Consider the following 20162-nt stretch of genomic DNA (forward strand, 5'->3'; position numbering starts at 1 on the left):
TGTTGAAGTAACGCAGTTGCAAAATTACTCTTTTCGAAGCGAATGTTAAAACTGTCGTAACTGTTTGCAACACAATTGATTCGAAAAAATTACGTAAAAAGACTACTACAGCGTGCCCGTTTTCATATGTTGTGACGTCATTCATTTTATTTTAAATGACAAGCTTTGTTTTTTATCGGTATACTTTTTGTCTATCTATAGTAATACGATTTATATTGTAAGGCACTGAACTGGATTTTAATGACAGACCAAGCGATGTTACAAAATATCCTTTGGCCAACGTTTGTAAATTAAACTGTCATCTTTGGGCCTTGACTTGAGCTGGACATCAAATAAATTCAAAGATTTTCGCAAAAACATAGGGTTTATCGGCCTTTCAATACACAAATCAATTCAAAGACTTACAGACTTTAAAGTGCATTTCGTTTCCCGCAGCCTAAAGAGCCCGCGTCGTCCGGAGCTGCTGATTTTCACGGGCGAGGGGATGATCGTGGTGGGATTTACCGATGGTTTGTTGTGCAACTTCACCATGAACGGCAGAAGCCTTACGCATCAAACGATCGACGACAACTTACGGGTGAGAGGTCTAAAGCTTGAGCGATAAGATTTCTCGAGTATACAAACCCGTTTATCAGTCGCACTGCGAAGTATTGTAGGGCGGTCGCAATTTCGTAGCTCTGAAACAGTCGTCTGATTGAATGTTGTACCTATCTTTTACTGCGCTTATCTTTGTTCTTGACCGAATAGGAAGTTAAAAGTAAGACATTTTCAGTGTTTCTTTTGTTGTTTTGTTTTTAGTAAAAAGTTACGGGACTGGAAACCTTTATTTCATATTTTTGATCTTTTTTGTGTGTTTTGGAATTGTATGACTTACTATATAAGTATATATATAATTTTTAATTAATAATTATCTATATAACTAGATTTTCGAAAATAATACGAAAGTTTATTTTAATATTTTTGGCAATAACCAGATATAAGTTATTTGCATAAGTTATTGCATGCATATGACGTATGTGCTTGGCGTATTCAAGTCTGTGAAAAAATCAGTTAAAAAATGTACGTTTGTTGTGCATTGCCAGGCGATTGCTAGCAGCAGCAACAGCCAGTATCTGGTCACTGGAGGCGATAAAGGGCTGCTGCAGATCTGGCGAACTTGGGACTTCAAGCATCTCTACAGCTTCCCGCTATGCGACGCCGGCATCCGTTCCGTCGCCATTTCGCACGACCAAAAGTGAGCGTTTTCTGTTTTTGGACAACAATTCGTCACTTTTTTGCTTTCCGTTTCTAGCCTCGCTTCGTAGAAGGGCAATTAAGGCTTTCATTGAAAAACAGGATTTCGGAAGGTCGAAAATATCCGGTAAATCTTCTGGGGCATGACATTTTCAACTTATTTTCGCCTAACGTAAATTTATAATGACGTCATAAAATATGATTTCTAATGACCTCATCAATAGAAATAAAACTAATTAGAAATCGCCAATAAAACTTGTTGCAAAAGCTTTAGACGCAAAGTAAGCACGTGCGTCGTCAACACTTTCTGCCAGGTGCCAGCTGCGAAACCGCTAAGTGGGCTGTGGTTTACTTTAGACGAAAAACTAAACCAAGACCGTGAAATAAGTGCGATAGATTTTTATAGAACTATGTTTTGACTATCAACAGCGCAGTTTTTCTAAGTTTCATGGATGTTATTATGCCACGATTAGCGTAACATCTACGCCGAGCAGTGTGCCAAGCCAGCTAAAATACAAGTCCTGTCGAGGGAAAATAAGTTGTCAATTGTACACTAAACACCTGGTCGAACGCGCACGACAGTCACATTCGACTACCTTTTAAGAGAATCTGTTTCAGTTAAAAAATGCTGTCGTAACTCGTGACACTAACATCAGATATTAGCGCAGACAGCAAACAGCGAGCAAACATTCAACTTGATGTTTTTAGTGACAAAAATTGAAGAAGGCTTGACTTAGAGTTGTGAATTGTCAAATACATACTTGCTAACCAGCCAACCTGAACGAATAACGAAAGCCAAAAGAGAAAAAAAATCTTCGTTTACCGTCAAGCCTTGTGCAAGACACGAAAAAACGGCGTTTTGCGTTTGATTTTGGTTTCGCATTAACTTAAGACGCGTTACCCAATTACATTAAAAACATCGCCACTTCGGACAGGGGGTTAAACCCTGACAAAAACGAACAAAAAACGATAATCTCACTTACAAAAAAGGTGGGGGTTCGCACTCCCAACCCCTCTGGATACGCCACTGACACGGCACAACATGATATGATATGCATGGCAGTGTCTGACACGTACAAAAATCTAATAATAATATAAAAAAGTGGGGCAAAACGCGACCAATATTTGCATTTATATTGTAAAAGTTGGCTCAAAATATAGTCTGGAAAGGGGGGCACGGCCCGACTGTTTTTCAAAATTTTTCCAGCTGACGTGTATTTGTGTTTTGTGTGGCAGGACAATCGTGACCGGAATGATGTCTGGCAGCATTGTTGCGTTCCACGTCAACTTCAACAAGTGGCATTATGAGTACCAGGACAAGTTCTAATGCTGACCCACAAAAGGTAGGTCTCTTGCGCTCGAGTGCATCAATAAACAGTTCGCAACTCTCCGTTTTTTCTCGGGTTCCGATTGCGATTCTTTTTGAAAAGTTTGCCATGCCGATACCACCCTATAGTGTCGGACAAGTACCATTACAACTTATACTTGGCATCGAGTATCCGATATTATCGAACACCTTAGTTTTTATATAGAATTTCGATTCGCTACCAATTGTGACGTCATAGGTTATACCTACCTTTTTTGCAGACGTATAAAATACCAGTTTGATGTAATATGTTATTCTGTATTGTTATTTATCACCACCGCAAACCTTTAAAAAACATTTTTGTTCTCACTTTACCCACACAATTATATTTTTAAAGCCTATTTATTGACTTTCGTTTTAGGTGCAACAAGGCCTAGCTGCTTATTTCCCTCCGCCGAACTTCGATTGGACCAAATTCGTATTGTTATTCCCGTCGACCGACGGTGCAGAAACATTCCCGCAAATTTGTTGTTGTTTGTAAAGCGTAGGTACTAATGACGTAGCGATTACGTCACAACTTGAACAGTCAATCGCCTCCCTTTTCGCTGTGTGTACTATAATCGCTTGTAAGGATGCAATTTCCGGTTTTCGTTCGCGTGCTTTTTGTGAAATGCGTGTAGATAGATTTTACGCTTGAAATGTTTGCCGTGTAGATGATGATCATCGGGTATAAAAGTGACGTTTTTGTCCACACATGTTATCCAGTCACAACCCTTTTTTCTGGAAATTGTGAAATTTAGCACTTGTACGTGAAATCAGAAGAGTTCGTCTTGTAATTATGTCTCGCAAAAATATCTATTATCTCTTTCTCTATATATTGTGATGTGTCGGTGTTACTCTATTGCATAACAAAGATCATTATTATTCCATCACAATAAAACGAACTTGTACCCTTAATGTTGCAGTGTTGAAAGACAGGTTCACGGGTTGCGTTACGTGCGCTCATTTTCACATGTAAAGACGCCGTGTGAGTAGCTGACCGAGAAAAGGTCAAGATCTATTCTGTCATCGATATTCATTCATCTAACTCACAACAGCTGAAAACCTCGTGGCTCATTTAAACTGTCAACGTCGGGATCATCCATCGTGTAGTTTGGAGAAGTCTTTAACATTTTAGTGAATTAATCAGCCTCAGCTTTAGGCAAATCTTTCTATATTAAACGTTTTAACAATTATAAACTACATCCAGTAAATTTACTTTTTCTACTTTAGGCTTAGCCCGGTAACGATTTGCGCTGTGAAAATGGTAACCTTAGTGGCCTCATTTTCGCCTGATTTCGTCACTCTCATGTGACATCTCGCCAGAATACAAAATTACCCGTTTCGATCAGGTGCTCGGCATAGAGTTTCGCCACATCCAAACAAACAGCCCAGACCTTGCGGGCGATTTTTTACTCATTGTTGAGAGTAACCGACCACGTTTGTTCCTAAACGTCACCCCTTGGCGAGCAGGTGCCCTACGCCCCATTAATATTTTATGCTGATATCCGAGTGGGATTCAAACACGGTCAAGCCCCCTGCTGACGGACAAAAGGGTATCAGGTTTCTCTGCGGGGGTCCTAATATCCGGAGATGCCGTTTATGAAGCATAACCCTGCTAGCGTTAGCTCAATTTTGCGAAATAATTTTGTTAGAAAGGAAATAAACAGCAAATATGTATTTTTGTAGTAATTTTTAATGTTAGAAGTGAGCAGAAGCGTTACGTTAACTGGATTGTATGGACTATGAGTATTTATTGCCATAGCTTGTTAAACTATCTACAACCATGAGTTGGTTTTATTTTGGTTTTAGTTTATGCAAAGAGCCGGCGGTAGCTGGGGAATTATGATTTACATTTGTTTAAAGTAAAGCATAAACTTCAATACTTTGACGGCAACGATATTTGCATCTAAAACCATAAGACCGTCATTATTTAGACCAATCGCGTAGCTAAATTGTTGCCTAGTTATGTTTTCCCATAACAAATTTTTTTTTTGGTAAAAATAGCCTTCACACAAGTTGAGTCTATGGCCAAATTTAAGATTTTGATTATTTCTAATTGTTACAGAGAAAATCAAAAGACATAAAATACCTATACGATGGCAATTATTTATTAGAAGTTCGCTAAATGTACGTATGGAGGTGGAACACTACAGTAAATGATCTTTAGTATTGTGTTTTACTGTCAAGTCTGTTAGTTGAGCTGTAAACGTTTTATTTTATTAATTGGTCAGAAACAGCTGTCAAGTGTGTCCTTAATGATTGAGACATATATACGTGTTTGGCCTTGGGCTTTTGTTGTAACAAAAATGAGTAAATCTTTAAAACGCAAAACTGCACCAGACCTAATATACTTTAGGTTGACAAAAGTCAGCAGTGAAAAAGAAATTTTAAATGCTTTTAAATATTTATACAGGACTGGCTAAAATCGTAGTTTATTTAGCTAAAATTGCAGTTTAGTCAATAAAAATGGCCAAAGAGGAGGAGGTTAAAAAATATCCCGGAGATCTTCCTGAAAAAGCTTGGGAAAACAAACAAGATGCGTTGGGAGACCCCACTGAAACAACTGACTTTGCGATGTCCATGATGGCACACCGCTTCACCGATGCCTCCACCATGCACGGTTTGCGTTACATCTTTATGAGAGACGCGCATATCCTTAGAAGGTGCGATGTAAAGTTATACAAGTTGCGTACTCCATTTGATCAAACGGATTAGTTCAAAATTAAATTGGGAGTGATTGTATCGGCAGTATCTCTTACCGTTGTTGGGCCATCTTAAAAACGCATTTGCATGTATTTGGTAATTGTAAAAAATAGTCCTACTGGCCAAATAATTATATAAATTAAAAAATCACTAGATTTATTGAAAATCACTACAATTTACATGCGTGAAAGTGTGAAAGTTAGAACTTGGTGACAGAAGATGTTTTGTATCTTTAATAGACTTGCTATTTTCCTCGGAATATTCGCAATCAATATTTATAATTTATTTTACTTTTTATTTTACTTATGTTGATTAATTTGATTGTTTGCGATTAATTTAATATTTTTGAAATTATTTGATTATTTAGAAAAATAATTTAGTATGTTAGCCCATAACATTTTGATCAAAAAAAATGTTTTTTTTTCGTGTTTCAACCCAATGCGTTGAAGGTTCTTGTGGTTGCTTGTGGTTTGCGGTGGAATATCGTACTGCATGTTCGTTGTTTACCAAAGCGTTTTGTTGTTCTACTCATTTCCAAGGACTGTCCGTGTCTCGACCATATTCGAGTCGAAAAGCGAATTTCCCGCCGTAACAATGTGTGCCTACAACGTGTTTCAGTAAGTTTTACCTGTTTAGAAATTCATATCAGAATAATGAAATTTCGAATATTTTTGTTTATTTATTTAAAAACTAAAAAAGCAAATTTGAATTAAAAAAGGTACGCGATTTTGTATTATTAAGTGAGATGCCATTATATTAAAAAAATATATTCTCTAAGATTATTCGCCCTCTATGAATGCTTAACATTCTTGTTGTAGGCCTACAGTTAAATGCCTTATTGCAATATTTTTGAGCAGGAAAAGTAAACTGAGTGAGAAGCAAGCAACCGCGTTGCAGCAAGTGTATCAAAACATTGTGTACATTCCTGCCAGCAATCCAGTTAATTTGTCAACCTTCAATAACATGGACATCAAAGAGTTTTTTCGAAACACGTCATATTCATTTCACTCAGCTAAGTATGGTTTTATTTACTTTTTCCAATAATAGTAAAAAAAGTTGATAATCAAGAGTTGTTAAATTTTTTTTTGCCTGCGGAACTTTTTTTCTAAAAAATTAAAGGAGTATATTCTTATCGATTTTTACAGCTGCATTTATCGCCAAGCTCCGTGTAACAAAAGTGTACTAATAAGCGAAAGTTTTACTGACTACGGAATTTGTCTGGAATTTGATCCTAGTGAAACCGTCGATTTAAAACACCAAACAGCTGCAGGTAAAGCATAATTGCATTGATTGTGTTAAAATAGGAAAATTTGACCTATAATATTAAAAATTAACAAATTTGACCTCAAATTATTTGCTTTTGACAAAAATGTTTTTACTATTCAGAAAGCTTAATGGTAATAGTAAGCCGAAACGTTGGTTTGACAAATATATACCAGAAACCTTATTTTTTAGTATGCCATGCCTGGTAACAAAACAGCATATTTAACGATTTTATGTGTATATACTCTAGATAAAACATTTACCAGTTTATCATATTTTTTACAACTCATTGTAGATTACAAACTATAGCACCACACCGACTGAACCTATGACACTTCATCGGTGAACATAAACCTGCCGACTAAATAAATAAATAGTATTATACCAAGACCACAGTCAACAATATCAGAGGTCGAGAGTTCGAACCTCACCACAGGCTAGGATTTTCCGGCCTACCTTCCTGACATTATTGATGTTGTTATTGAGCTTAAAACCCAATGCGTTTTGGATTTTGTATGTTGTTTGTTTGTTTGTTCTAATTCTATAGTTCTAATCCAGGGGTGGCCAACACGCGGCCCGCGAGCCGCATGCTGCTCTTTACCGAGTTATATGCTGCTCTTTCGTGTTGCACATGCTTTCAGAGTGTTTCGATTTCGTTAGGTTAAGTTATGGATTAATGATGGTTCCGACTGAGACGTTTTGCCTCAAGGCCATCATATTTTTAGTAACACTTTCGCAAACAGTATGCCCAAATAATATTGATAAATCACATTATATCGAGAAATGTGTACTTTTTCATTCAATGCGTCGCTTCTTCTTCTAAATTAAAATTTTGTCTTTTTAACAAAATAAAGGCACTTTTTTCGCGATTCGTGCGATCGCTTCGTGGATGTGAGTGAGAAAAGGTGATGGGTTATTATTTTAGTTCTATGTGTGTAAGGTGTGGCTCTTGGCGGTTAACCAAGTAACTAGTGCGGCTCTTAGTAGGCTATCTGAGTGGTTGGCCACCCGTGTTATAATCGTACATAATTCAACTTCGGTTGCAGAATTTGTTTACACACCGTTTGAAGAGCAAGTTTAAAGAGCAAGTGATTAACAAAAAAGATAGATATACCGCGCATTATCTGCGAAATTGTGTTTTTCCATCACAGGACACATTGGGGGATTGGACTTTTTCGGCTACGTTAATGAGTCCGAGTGGTCATTTGGCCCCTACATGTTCTACAGCGGCTTCCGTGTAGCAGTTCATCATCCTTCTCAACAAACTTACTATATGCGCGATAAGGGTTTTTCCTTGTTACCTGGTTTTACAACTGAAGTGACCATCAGTAGAAAATCCTACTCGCTAATGGTAAGATGGTGACAAATTTTAAGATGGTGACAATTAGGTCGTATATAAAGTATGTCAAATATTGTAAATATTTTTGTCAATTGTAAGTCCACCTATTTAAGTTCTTACAAAACCCAAATTACACACTGTAGTGTCAAAAATAACAACAAACTAACTGCTCTTGTTGTATAATTTACAGTGTTGTAATGACTTAAGTTAATGACTTGACTTAAGTGCACTTAAGTCACTGTTTTCAAATGACTTGACTTTAGTCTTTAGAGAAAAATGACTTGACTTGACTTAAGTCTTTTGGGCAAATTTTGACAAATGACTTGGGTTAAAATAAAATGTTTTCATTAAGCAATTATTTATATAAATGGGTTATTTAACTTAATTTTCGCACATAAAAAATTGCTTGCTATATGTCGCGTTTGTGTTAGTTTTATAATCTAAGACGCTCATAATCAGACGAGTTTAACTGTTTTAATAGTTCAAAGTTTTATTTTTATGACAAGGACTTGACTTGAAGCTGACTTGGTCTAATTATGACTTGACTGGGACTTGACTTGGGCAACCGATGACTTGTACTTGTACTTGACTTGTTATTTAAATGAAAGACTTTAGTAATTTCAAAATGATTTGTTTACAACACTGGTATTTTTTAGCGACCGCCACACGGCCAATGTGGTACGACAGTGCTTCGCTTCTTTGACATGTACTCGCGGGAACTCTGCTTGGTTGAGTGCGAAACTAACCACACTGTGACGGTGTGCGGCTGTAGATTTCCTTACATGCCTGGGGATGCACCTATCTGCAGCCTTGCTAAGATGCGGGAATGTAATTTTGCCCTAAACAATCCATCTGATCACAGTAAGTTCCAAAGTCAACAAACCAGAAAAAACAACACTGGCGTTGTCGGAAGTTCGAAACTTTTCTAGTAGACAGGAAGATAATAATTAAGCATGCCCAAATGTTTGCATTTGTATTTTTTTGTTTAACTCAGATCCGTTGTAAAGTATCGCGTTAAATACAAAAACTAAGACAAACAATTGTCTTAATTTATCTTTCCAATTAACGTCTGTATTGAAATTAATAAAGCTTGATATAGAACATAATACCTGGCGTTGCCCAGGTTATATAATACGTCGCCTGAAACGTATAATATAGTTAAAACAAAATACAAGAAGTATATTGTCTAAAAGGCATGACTCTAGCAAGCCGTGGACGTACTTTTGCATATAATGTTGTAACGTGTCCGTGTACGTCTGCTTAAGCCATGTGTTTCACAGATGCTAAAAAAATGCTAATTTATCATTTTCTGCTAGGATAAGTTATTCTCTTTTTAACTATTTGGAGTAAGCAGAGCCACTCGCTTTGGCTTGCTATAAATTATTTTTCTTCTCCCACTAAATCCTTCGCGCGAACACCTCGACTGACTCGCGCTTAGTTTTTTATTTTACTTCACCGCCTGCAATCAGGCAATATATCCTTTTTATAATAATTAATAAAAAATATATACTCTGTTGCATAGGATATCAATTTGACCAAACAACATGCAGCTGCCCACAGGAGTGTGTCTACACCGAATTCGAAACCGTCGTCACGCGCACTGCCATAGCGGAAGGTTGGATAAATGTGCTTGTTCAGACCTACGGAATTAATATAAGGTAAAACCAACCTACGTCCCGCGGGCCAAATCCGACCCGCAAATAAATATCCCCCGGCCCGCTACCTCCGTTACGAAATAAGTAAGAGACCATTATTTAAAATTTTTGGCTTTTATCTAGGAAAATGCAACAAAACATTTTTAGCCTAAAGGCGTAATGCTCTGGCTTGTAATGTTCAATCGTCATAGACTCCAGCAAATACAGACGGTATCTGTCATGCCGTGAACCCAATATTTCCGTTTGATTGAAATTATCCTTATGGGTAGGATTGGCGAGCAGATGAGCACAAACCTTCGATTTAGGCGACGGCTTCATACGCTTCGTAAAGGTTGCGTCCGATGTAAGTCTGGTTGCAGCTGCATCACAGTCGGTACACCACGTTGATTTTGTGGATTAGCGATGGTGGATCTTTTGGTGTAAACCAGGAGGCTAGCTTTGAAGTTTCATGAACAAACCTGAACTTAGCTTGTCTTTTTTGCCCCGTTGCATAAAAGTTGGAGTTCTCGTCTTATATACAGATCCGACAAATGGAAATTTCATTACGTTAAAGCGCACATATGTAGCAGGCGTAATCTCCGAAGTCTACAAATGTGCTTGGATTTCCACTGCCTAACAACATGCTTTTTATTGTGGCAAACTTAACGTACATGATTTTATATGAGCTGGCGTTGTTATACGCCCTATAGTTACAAGAGCGTTAGCTAAACTCGGTTTGTATAGGTAAAGGGAAAAAAACTGGACGAGTTGGCATAAGTACCCGAGTAAGTCGAATCGAGTACGGAAAACTTTACCCGAGTACGAAAAACTTTAGTACGTAAAAACCTTGACTACCGCGCTGTAAAAATACATCTAAATATAGGACGCAGCCCGTTAATATATATAGAGCTTATGATGGTGAAAAAACGTTCTAAAGAAATTGTATTTGAAGACACAAGAAAAAGGTCGTCCACATACCTACATAGAAGTTGGTCTTTCTTGGTGGTTTTCTTTAAGGCTTACTCTACTACAAAGTTTTTTTACACCTAGTGGTACTCACTGACTTGTACATCGCCTTTTTTCCCTATTATGTGCGTCTTTATTTTTTTTGTCTATGTGTTATCGTTTTTATCTCACTTGTATTTTTACATTGATGATGACATGAGGTATTTCCGAAACGTTTGTAAACAGCGAAATGTTAACTTTATCGAATATAGTGTGTTTAGTACTTTTAATGAAATTACTAAAAACCGTGTGTCGTGTTCCAACGTCAAAACGTGTATCATGGAAAATGCAACCTAAAGAAACCTACTGTTAGATGTCAATCTCGTGCGCTAATATGCCGTTTAAATATAGGGGAACAGCGACTTGAGACATTTGCAAGCAGCGCAAAAATGCCGTTAAATAGGTTTAAATGAAATGTTTTTTGGAACAAACATGTGGCGACCTCAACCCAAAAGCTTTGGTTGCACATAAATCACAAGAGCGTAAAAATGAGTTTTTTGAGTAAATTTGTCAAACTCTTCTTAGGCCTATGGGTATACGTTCAATATTAACTAAAAGGCGCACTGAATGTTTATGTCCTTTAATTTATTTTGTATATTATAACTTTTTTAATATGAAAGAAAATAATTTGTTGGAGAATGAAGCAATCAATCACCTCTACATTTTGCGAACGTATAAATGTGAATATATAGAAGGGCAAAATATGCCGTACGCAAAATATGCCGTACGCAAAATATGCCGTAAGCACTTATCTTTTTTCTCCTTTTTGTCTTTCCATAGCGACCTGTCCTTATCGAGTGTCACGTCATGTTTTGTCTGTGCGGCGCTGCTTTGCAATAGCTAGTTTTCTTCTGATAGCCTGACGTTTTGTTTTTTAACTGTTTACTAAACCTATACTGATTCCGTATGTTTTTAACCTTTCATTAACTTTTTTATTATGCTCTGTTTATTATCTATTTTATTTTACTTATAGGAATTGACGATGCCAGCATAGGCGAAATATATATTCCTTTTAAAAAAATGTCTGATCCTGATTTTACTTTGTTTTTTAAACTTTGAATTTTGTTGTTTATACATGTGAACGTTCATTTAAGCACACGTGGCATTATTGTTTGCAGAAATGGCTTTCAGTTGAAAGTCTATTACCAGGACCTCCAGTATACTGAAACAATAGAAGAGCCTCTTTATGGATGGGAGAGACTAATCTGCGATATTGGTGGCGCAGCCGGTCTCTTCCTTGGATGCAGGTAAACAGAAAAGATATTCTGGTTGATAAAAGCGCAGAACAGCAATGTTGGCGCTTCTCTATTTGAATATAAATACAGTAATAGTAACAATACATATATATATTATTTATGTTTGAGCGACAACGGTCAGATATCTGATACGTTCTCAATACCAAATTGAAACAATCGACTTTGTTAGTGCCAAAAACCGTTGTAGACTCAAGCCCTAAATGTCATAAGGTCCTTGCTACTAATTTACTTAAAATCATAATGCTGCAAATATATATTGTTGCTGATATTTTCCTCGTTACGATACGGGAGTAGCCCCGCCCTCTATAAAAAGGAACTTTAGATAGATAGGTCAGTTTTACCTTACGTTAAGAATTTATGTTTAACTGTATTTCCTTAATAAAAGTTTGTTTTATCTAGCGAGTTTTGTTTAAATCAGGGTTTCTTAACCTTTTTTGTATATTTTACCCTTTTAACAAAGATAAATATCAGATTTACCCCCAATATATAAAATGGTCCTATTTTTTTAAAAAACGAGTAGCAAATTACATCAGTTATGATGTAATAATGAAGTTACTATAAGAGATAAGGATGTTGCCAATTAACTAAAATAGCTATCATCGCGAAAAATGATGTTACCGACACTAGATGATAAAGAATTAATAGGCTACTATGTAGGCTAACTTCGAATTAGAAGTTAATCTGAACTAGAAAAGTAGGACACCAATACCTACGGCTTGCACACTTTTTCTGTCCTGTCAGCTGATGTTGGTATTTTGATTGATAGCTCATTTACCCCCTAAAACGAAAAAAATTACCCCCTTGGGTAAATTTACCCCAGGTTAAAAAAGGCTGGTTTGACCATATGTATGGTCACAATGTCAGGTTGAAATACTATATAGTTGTCGTAAATGTTCGCTATAGAATGTTACTATATAGTCCTGCTACAGTTTTTTTTTATAATTTCTTTGCAGTTTTGTGACGATGGTTGAATTCGTTGACTTTCTTGGCGAGCTTATGTGGAATCTTGGTCTTCGGAGCCACGTCAAATCAAAGCGTGATGGAAATGTCATCCCTGTGGTGCCCGCAGTTGGCACGTCTTTGAAAGGACGACTGAAAAACATCATTGGTTCGACATGGAACTCTGACAGACCTTCTTCTCCCATAACATAAACTTCATGTTATTAACTTAATAACACGTTTACCAATGTACACCCGAATAATCAAGTCTTTCTTTCTTGTTAATTTGACATATTTAATATATTTCAGAACTTGTCAACTTATCCGTCAGAGGAATAAACTATCCTGAATTAACATTTTACAATAAAGGTGTAGTTTGTTGACTCTGCGTGTAACACCAATCAATCAAAATAAAACGTTATGATTTTATGTTTACTGACTCTATTGTTGCCAGATGGCACACCAATTGCGGCCCGGCCACCATCTGAGTAGAAAAACCCTACTTTTGTTGTTGGATTTTAATATGGAGACAATAATCAAAAAGCATTGTGTGCTGAATAGTATTCGTATATTGTCATCTTAACTGCCTTCCTTAATAATGTGCTGCTTTGCAAACCAACGTGCTTATATTAACATTTTACAAAGTAACCGCGTCTTTTTTAGACATGGTTTGCCGCTTATGATATTTAGTAAAATACATAAATGAAATCAAAGCAATGAAAGTTATCGACCTGGAAGACACGAAGCATGAAGAAGAGGTTCGACCGTCGAGTCGTGGGAGCTGGATGGAGGGAAAAGACGAAAAGAAAGGCGACGAAACGCAAACGGCCAAGTTTGTTATGTCGATGCTGGCCCTAAAGTTTACCGACTCGGTCACGATGCACGGGTTGAGATACGTCTTTATGAGGGAGGCTCATTATTTGAGAAGGTATATGGGTTCGATTAAACGTTTTGCACAGTGAAGCATTGCCATTGGAACGCGTGAGCGCCTACAGCGTAACTTTTTTTTAATAAATTTAAGTATTAATGCACCGTTTTTGTAAAGTTTTGGCAATCTGTAAGTGGCTGCCAGTATTCGCGTTTGAACTGGTTCATAAAGATATCGCACTAGAGATGCATTATCCTTTTCGTTTATTGCATTTATTAATCTAATATTCTGCAATGGTATCGACTAGGATGTTATCCTTTACTAGTTTTCAGTTTTATGATTCTCTGTTGGGTCTGCAGAATCGTGTGGTTGCTGTTGATAACCGCGGGGTTCGCTTATTGCTCCTACATCGTTTACCAAAGTTGGACGTCGTTTCTGTCTTACCCTACCACAATTCGAGTAACGAGGCGCTTCGAGGCTAAATCAGAGTTTCCGGCCGTCACAATCTGTCCGTACAATATGTTCAGGTGTGATATCTCCGCAGTAAATATGTTTACGTGCTTAGTTACGTTTTATAGTGTTCATTGAAACGTGTTAAAGAGCTAAGTTCACCTTTCTGTAATCGAACCCAACAACACCGAAAGAATTTACGATTGCAGGAGAAGCGGCATTACGGAAGAACAGGCCAAAGCGCTGGAAGGCGTATTTTCTGTCGATTTTCTCCCCAACACGTTTGAAGAGGCGAACTTGACGGACTACGACGGTTTGGACATTCTGGGGTTTTTTAAAAACGGATCATACAAGTTTGGCAGTCAATTGTTAGTTATAATAGTTCGCTTACAAGCATTTGTAAGGCATCATGATACCAGCAGAAAGTGATTTCAAAAATGTTTTCAACAAAAATGATTTACTTTTGTACCATTTAATCAAGCACACCTAAACTTGTTTAGTTGTTTTCAAACGTTTCTTAACCAACAAGAGAAGTGCAACTACTTTAATTATTCTTTCATGAATGTGCAGTTGCCTTTATAAGGGAAAAGTGTGCGATTCAAGACTAAAGAGCTTTGTTCTTACTGACTTCGGATATTGTCTACTTTTCGACCCAAGTTTCAACGAAAGTTACAAGCATCAAGACAGTGCAGGTTGTTCAATTTATCGAAATTTAAATTTATTTTTCGTCAAAACAATAATGCTTTGATCTTTCACGGAGTTACGTTTAGATATTTTTAAGTTTGCTCATCATTTATTTTCTATAAAAAAATAATCAACAAATCAACCACGTGGGCTTAATGAACTTAATATTACAAGTGTAGTGCGTAACGTTTGTTTAACCCTTTTTTGCGGGCAATCAAAATCATTTTTCGCTCACATTTTCTACAAGCGCTTATACGCTTTTCACAGGTTCAAACTGTACGTCGCGACGACCTTCTGGCTCGTTTTATATTTTCAAGGCAGTTATACACAATGATTTCGTTTTTGATCTAAACTCAATAGCGGTATAGCGGGAAAAACAGGTATTATTATCCCATGACATATGCACTCGAAGTTATTGTCGCGAGAAAACTGTCATTTTCTTGTACAACAATAAACAATTACAAATAAATCTCTGGATGCATTGTAAGTGTATTTCCAAAGGTGTCGCAAAAAATAGTTTAGGAACCGATGCTTTTGTCTGCAAAAACTTAACACTCCAGACGTTTATGTTAAATGTTTCACCTCACCAACGTTGACGCTGCTGTAGATTTAAAACAAAAATAGTCCGCCTATTAAACTTATTCAGAGAAAATTACGTGCTTCATGCTACGGGTAAAACATTTTAGGTGCAAATCGGATAAGGCTAAAGTAGGCTTTATGTGACAGAGCATCACGGTCCCCTAATTAACGTTTAAAACAGAGCAAAGTTTTAACTGTTGAACGCCACTCAGCTTTTTATCAACCAGTGGGCCATGGCTCACTGGTGGGCCATAAGTACATTTAAGATGGGCCACAGACCAATTTAGAAAAGCTAGATTTATTGAGGAACTTATAGTTTCATTTGTGTCACTATATTTAATTTTACAGGAATAATGGCTTGGGGAGGAATTAAAAAGGAATGTAAATTTATTGTTCAGTCACAAGTATCTCACCACTGCACGGTTGAATGAATAATCTGTTTTAAAATATGTTCTGTTGCGTTTTGTTCTAAACCTATTTTACAGTTTTTCCTTTCATAAAAATTTATTGGGCCACAGATTTTTTTTGCAACGTAAATGGGCCACGAAAGATAAAAGGTTGAGAACCACTGGACTAAGAGTTCACGTTAAAAAGCAAATCAAATTGAATTGGCGTTACGGGGTTCAATCTCACCAGCTTTATTTCATTTGTTATTTGCAAAACAACTACATCTGCATACAACAGCTGAGAGGTGAAAAACTAAAATCTTTAAACAGGGGCAAAATCTGTTGTTGTACCTTTGGTTACACTTTAATGTTGCATAACATTCGGTAAAATATGGTGATATGTGAAAACAACTAGACTGACATATGTGGCTTATTTAGTAGAGCAAGTCTTGGTATGAGCGGAGGTCGTGAGTTCGAACCTCGCAGCAGGTTACTTTTTCTAGTCGGTCTTGCTTGCATCATTGATCGGCGATTCGGTTAGTCTGTTGGTGAAATGTCGGTTTGCCACAAAATCACTAATAACGAGTAACAACCGTATATCCAATTGGGACGTTGTTAGCTACTAAGATCCACAAAAACACAGGCGAGCCGCGGTTTGTCCACCATTGACATACACTTATATGGTCATATATACTTCGAATATTGTATATCGATACATCTATAAAGATATGCATTTGTCACTTTAGGTCAGCCCGGTGGCTTCGATTGGTCTGAGATCATTAATGAAGCTGATTGGACGTACGGTCCTTACATGACGTACGACGGTTTTCGGGTGACGGTTCATCCACCTGGCAGCAAAGTCTATTACTTGAAGGACAAGGGCTTCTCACTTTTGCCTGGATACGCGACTGATGTTTCGATCCAACGAAAAGAGACAAAGTTGTTGGTAAAATAGCTATTTAGCTTGATAATGAATTCCAAATCCAAAAAGGTTGACTAGATCGACATCATCTTGACGTTTCGGTACGAGCTTGTATCATCTTCAGTTAATGCAACTGAGAACCAATTCAAGCATCACTTATAAAAGGTGGGACGCAATAATTATCAGTCTGAGTTTCTACAGTTACTCGACCTTTTTGGCTTTGCAATTCATTATCAAGCTACATTAGATATACCCAAATAGCTATTTAATTTAAAAACACATGTATAAAGTAAGTATTGCCAAAAATCAATCCCCCTCCCGAAATAAGAGTATAGGTTTAAGTTTTCTATACTTAGTACCTGTCCTAAACGATTAAATTATTTGCTGATTATTTAGGTTTTAACCAAGTCAATCAATTAGGTTTTTTTTTTGAAAACTGCTAATATAATCAGACGAAGCAGGTCTACATTAAGTTTTCATGCATACAGCCCCCACCACACGGCCAATGCGGTCATTCGAAGTTAACATACTACGACGAATACTCTCGAGAAATGTGCGTGCTAGAGTGCAGAACCAACCACACAGTCGACGTTTGCGGCTGCAGATTTGTTTACATGCCAGGGGAAAGCAAGTTGTGTACAATGGCTCAAATCAGATCATGCAACACTATTCTTTCCGACGGCGTTGTTGGCCAAGCCAACAATTCAAGTGGGTGACTGGTGACGTTTTTTTTCTTGATTGGTCAATGATTAGTTATAATGTTAGTAGCAAACCTCGCCTATTTGCTTTTTGCCGCAGAACTTTTCGACCAAACGAAATGTAACTGTCCACAAGATTGCTTTTCCGTTGACTACCAAGTTCACGCTTCGCTCACCGCTCCAACTACCGGAATCAAAAAGCTTTTCACGGAGGCATACAACAGCGATATCAGGTTTGGTTGTCTGATTCCCTATAGTATCCACTAATCTGAGTTTTACAGTAAAGCGTTTAAAGCGTGACTCTAGCGATAACACATGTTCTACCAAAATAATTAGCAACGGAATGGAAATCCGGGTCTTCTACGCTGAGTTGGAGACACTGGAGTTAACCGAGCAAGCAATATATAGTTTCGAGAAGCTTCTATGTGACGTAGGCGGAGCTGGTGGACTCTTTCTTGGATGCAGGTCAATGGTCTTTACATGACTGATATGCTATACGTTTTTCTTTTGGTATTTACAACCATACATGATTCCTTAACTCACACATTATTTTAGCTTCGCCACTGTTTTCGAGTTCGTCGACTTTGGCATGGGAATGGCCTGGATGTGGATGTTGAAAGAATATACCGGCAAGAAAGTTACACGGGATCAAATCAAAGTGATTAAATGACATGTCGAAAGTGAAATGTTTAACCATGTGCCTTCAATACTTATTTTAGATGCAAATGAAACGCTCGTAGCCATTTTCATCGCCTAGCGTTGGCCGTTGTTCATAAAATATATTGGCAATGTGAAAAATGTTTAATGTCCTTAAATCCCCTAGAAAATTATTACGCCAAGGCCGAATTTCTATATAGTTGTTGTTTCATAGTTAGTCTGCATCATCAGACACTATGACACGCTCTGATAAACAACTTGGACCAAATGAATTAAAAACGTAAGATTCCGTGTGTATAATATATTTAGGCTATACAAACTGACTGGTATTGTCCAATTCAAATTGGATGCGGTTGACATTTTCGAGTGGTATTGACTAAGGGATTTTATGACAGCTTCATTGCAATTTAATCTATAAATCTTCCTGACTTGCCTCATTAGAGGCATAGATCTGGAATCATATATGACCTCAAAAAATCATACACCATACCGTGACAAAAGTTAACAAATATAGGCCTACTTCCTGTTCCATATTTGCCTCGTACACAAATGTGAAACTGAAATCGATTCTAATTGCAATAAAGAAAATTGTGGTGACAAAACATTTAATTTAGAGGTAGACGTGCGCCTTGTTTATACAACCAAGATATTCTTTGATATTATTATGGGATTTAACTAGATGGCTGGAGGAAATAAATTGTAACAGTCGTTCACCCCGCACAGCTACATCGCTGCACAGAAACAACGTTCAGAACGTTTATTCTGTGAAAAAAAGAAAAAACGCTTAGATCACGCAAACTGTTTTACATTTTTGAATGAGTAGGTATGAATAATTGTCGAAATATTTTACAGTTTTCGGAGAGTGTAAGTGCACACGGTACTATGCGCTATGGTCGCATAGAAAGTGTAGGCCTACAGCAAAAATTAATTTCTTGAAGGTCGGCAAATTTTCTTGTGTATCCAGTTAAGGTTGTCAAATTTATATTTTGAATATAGTTTCTCTGTCGAGGTAGTGTTTATATCAAAAATACATTTGCGCGATAAGAAAAACATATTTTAAGCTAAAAACATTCCATTTAAATTAAAATAAAACAAACTGTAAGCTGAATAGGACTTAAGGTGATTTAGATTACTTATTTTCAAAAAAAAAATGTAGAGTTGTTTTTTTGAGAGGGCAAGGGGGTTGTTGTTTTTCGTCTTTAGATTGCAAAAACCCTGTTGTAAATTTCTTAATTAGACCAGGGTTGCTAATGTGTTTTACGCGGATCCTCTTAATAGTTCAAAATATATTTTCTACACGTGGGTCATGGCCGGCATGGCATTTTTCAAACTAACACATAAAACAAGCAAACCTAAGAAACCTGCTGTTTTCCGGGCAACAAATTTGAAACTGAAATCTAGCCTACTCTAAATACATTTAAGGAGAAGGTACCGAGGCAATTTTTAAAAATACCGGCGCTAAGTACCACAAATGAAGTGATTCAGATTCCTGAGTTAAATATCATGACCAGTATAATATATATTCGTGATTAGACATTACTAAATGTAAACAGTTACATGATTAGTCACTAAACAAAACAATATTGGAATACAGGTTATTGCAGTAAACGTATTATTTAACCCTTAACTTCGTTCTGCTTAATTTTATCGTTTTTCGGCGAAAGAAAATTATAAACTTATTTTGTTGTTTTATATTTTTCAGTAAATTTAGTAATTGATTTTACAGTATACGATCAAGGTAAAATCGTTACTATTCCAATCGATCACAAAGGGCCGTTTGTGCGTCTGATAGCTTGAAATCGCGCATGATGAAAAAATGTCATCTTGAAAAGGACCATCAGATGAATCGACTGCGTCACTAGGAACGTTGTTGTTCGTCTGCATTCCAGCTATTATTAACGTCAAATATTTGCTTGTTACTCTGAAGAATAGAAATACAAATGAGCGATTTGTCAAAAGGTTTACGGGCAAACGAAAAGCGCATAATTTGTTTATCAGTGTGCAAAATTTCACTGATTCAAGGGAATGATTTAAATTATACTTTGAATAGTATTGATTTGCTAATACTTTGAATAAATTTATTGTCGGATTAAAGGTTTGTCGGTCGTGAAAATGAACATTATAACAGTACTTTATTTTTATTTGGAAGAAAACTTACTTTGGTAGGAAAGCGTTTTGTGGGACATTTATGAATAAAT

At 36.9% G+C, this 20162-nt stretch overlaps 3 protein-coding genes across 3 annotated transcripts in view; all 3 read left to right on the forward strand.

Annotated features, from left to right (window-relative positions):
- The window catches only part of LOC146160889 (lipopolysaccharide-responsive and beige-like anchor protein), a 56931-nt gene extending 53447 nt beyond the window's left edge, over positions 1–3484 (forward strand). Inside the window, exons 51-54 of the mRNA XM_083383886.1 lie at positions 436–577; positions 1083–1234; positions 2470–2576; positions 2961–3484. Of these exons, the coding sequence (XP_083240012.1) occupies positions 436–577; positions 1083–1234; positions 2470–2560 (385 nt within the window). The 3' untranslated portion in view covers positions 2561–2576; positions 2961–3484. The remainder of the gene's footprint in view (positions 1–435; positions 578–1082; positions 1235–2469; positions 2577–2960) is intronic.
- Positions 3485–5047: 1563 nt separating this feature from the next.
- On the forward strand, positions 5048–12933 carry LOC146160893 (acid-sensing ion channel 1-like). The gene is made up of 9 exons (XM_083385041.1): positions 5048–5244; positions 5734–5901; positions 6142–6261; positions 6430–6554; positions 7699–7898; positions 8543–8747; positions 9409–9544; positions 11644–11772; positions 12735–12933. Exons 1-9 carry the CDS (start codon positions 5048–5050, stop codon positions 12931–12933), a joined length of 1479 nt encoding a protein of 492 aa, XP_083241167.1.
- A 503-nt stretch (positions 12934–13436) lies between these two features.
- LOC146160894 (acid-sensing ion channel 1-like) lies at positions 13437–17977 on the forward strand. Its single transcript, XM_083385042.1, has 9 exons — positions 13437–13648; positions 13948–14115; positions 14248–14367; positions 14609–14730; positions 16434–16633; positions 17062–17317; positions 17408–17540; positions 17644–17772; positions 17863–17977. Exons 1-9 carry the CDS (start codon positions 13437–13439, stop codon positions 17975–17977), a joined length of 1455 nt encoding a protein of 484 aa, XP_083241168.1.
- Positions 17978–20162: the final 2185 nt, after the last annotated feature.

Source organism: Ascidiella aspersa, chromosome 3 (assembly GCF_963924565.1).
Source record: "Ascidiella aspersa chromosome 3, kaAscAspe10.2, whole genome shotgun sequence".
In the NCBI taxonomy this organism is placed as follows: Eukaryota; Metazoa; Chordata; class Ascidiacea; order Phlebobranchia; family Ascidiidae; genus Ascidiella; species Ascidiella aspersa.

Coding starts and splice junctions, on each gene's coding strand:
- LOC146160893 (XM_083385041.1), top strand. CDS start 5,048: ATGGCCAAAGAGGAGGAGGTTAAAAAATATCCCGGAGATCTTCCTGAA. Junction 7,899..8,542: donor GAAAATCCTACTCGCTAATG/GTAAGATGGTGA, acceptor GGTATTTTTTAG/CGACCGCCACACGGCCAATG. Junction 9,545..11,643: donor ACCTACGGAATTAATATAAG/GTAAAACCAACC, acceptor TATTGTTTGCAG/AAATGGCTTTCAGTTGAAAG.
- LOC146160894 (XM_083385042.1), top strand. CDS start 13,437: ATGAAAGTTATCGACCTGGAAGACACGAAGCATGAAGAAGAGGTTCGA. Junction 14,731..16,433: donor CAAGCATCAAGACAGTGCAG/GTTGTTCAATTT, acceptor TTGTCACTTTAG/GTCAGCCCGGTGGCTTCGAT. Junction 17,541..17,643: donor GCATACAACAGCGATATCAG/GTTTGGTTGTCT, acceptor CAAAATAATTAG/CAACGGAATGGAAATCCGGG.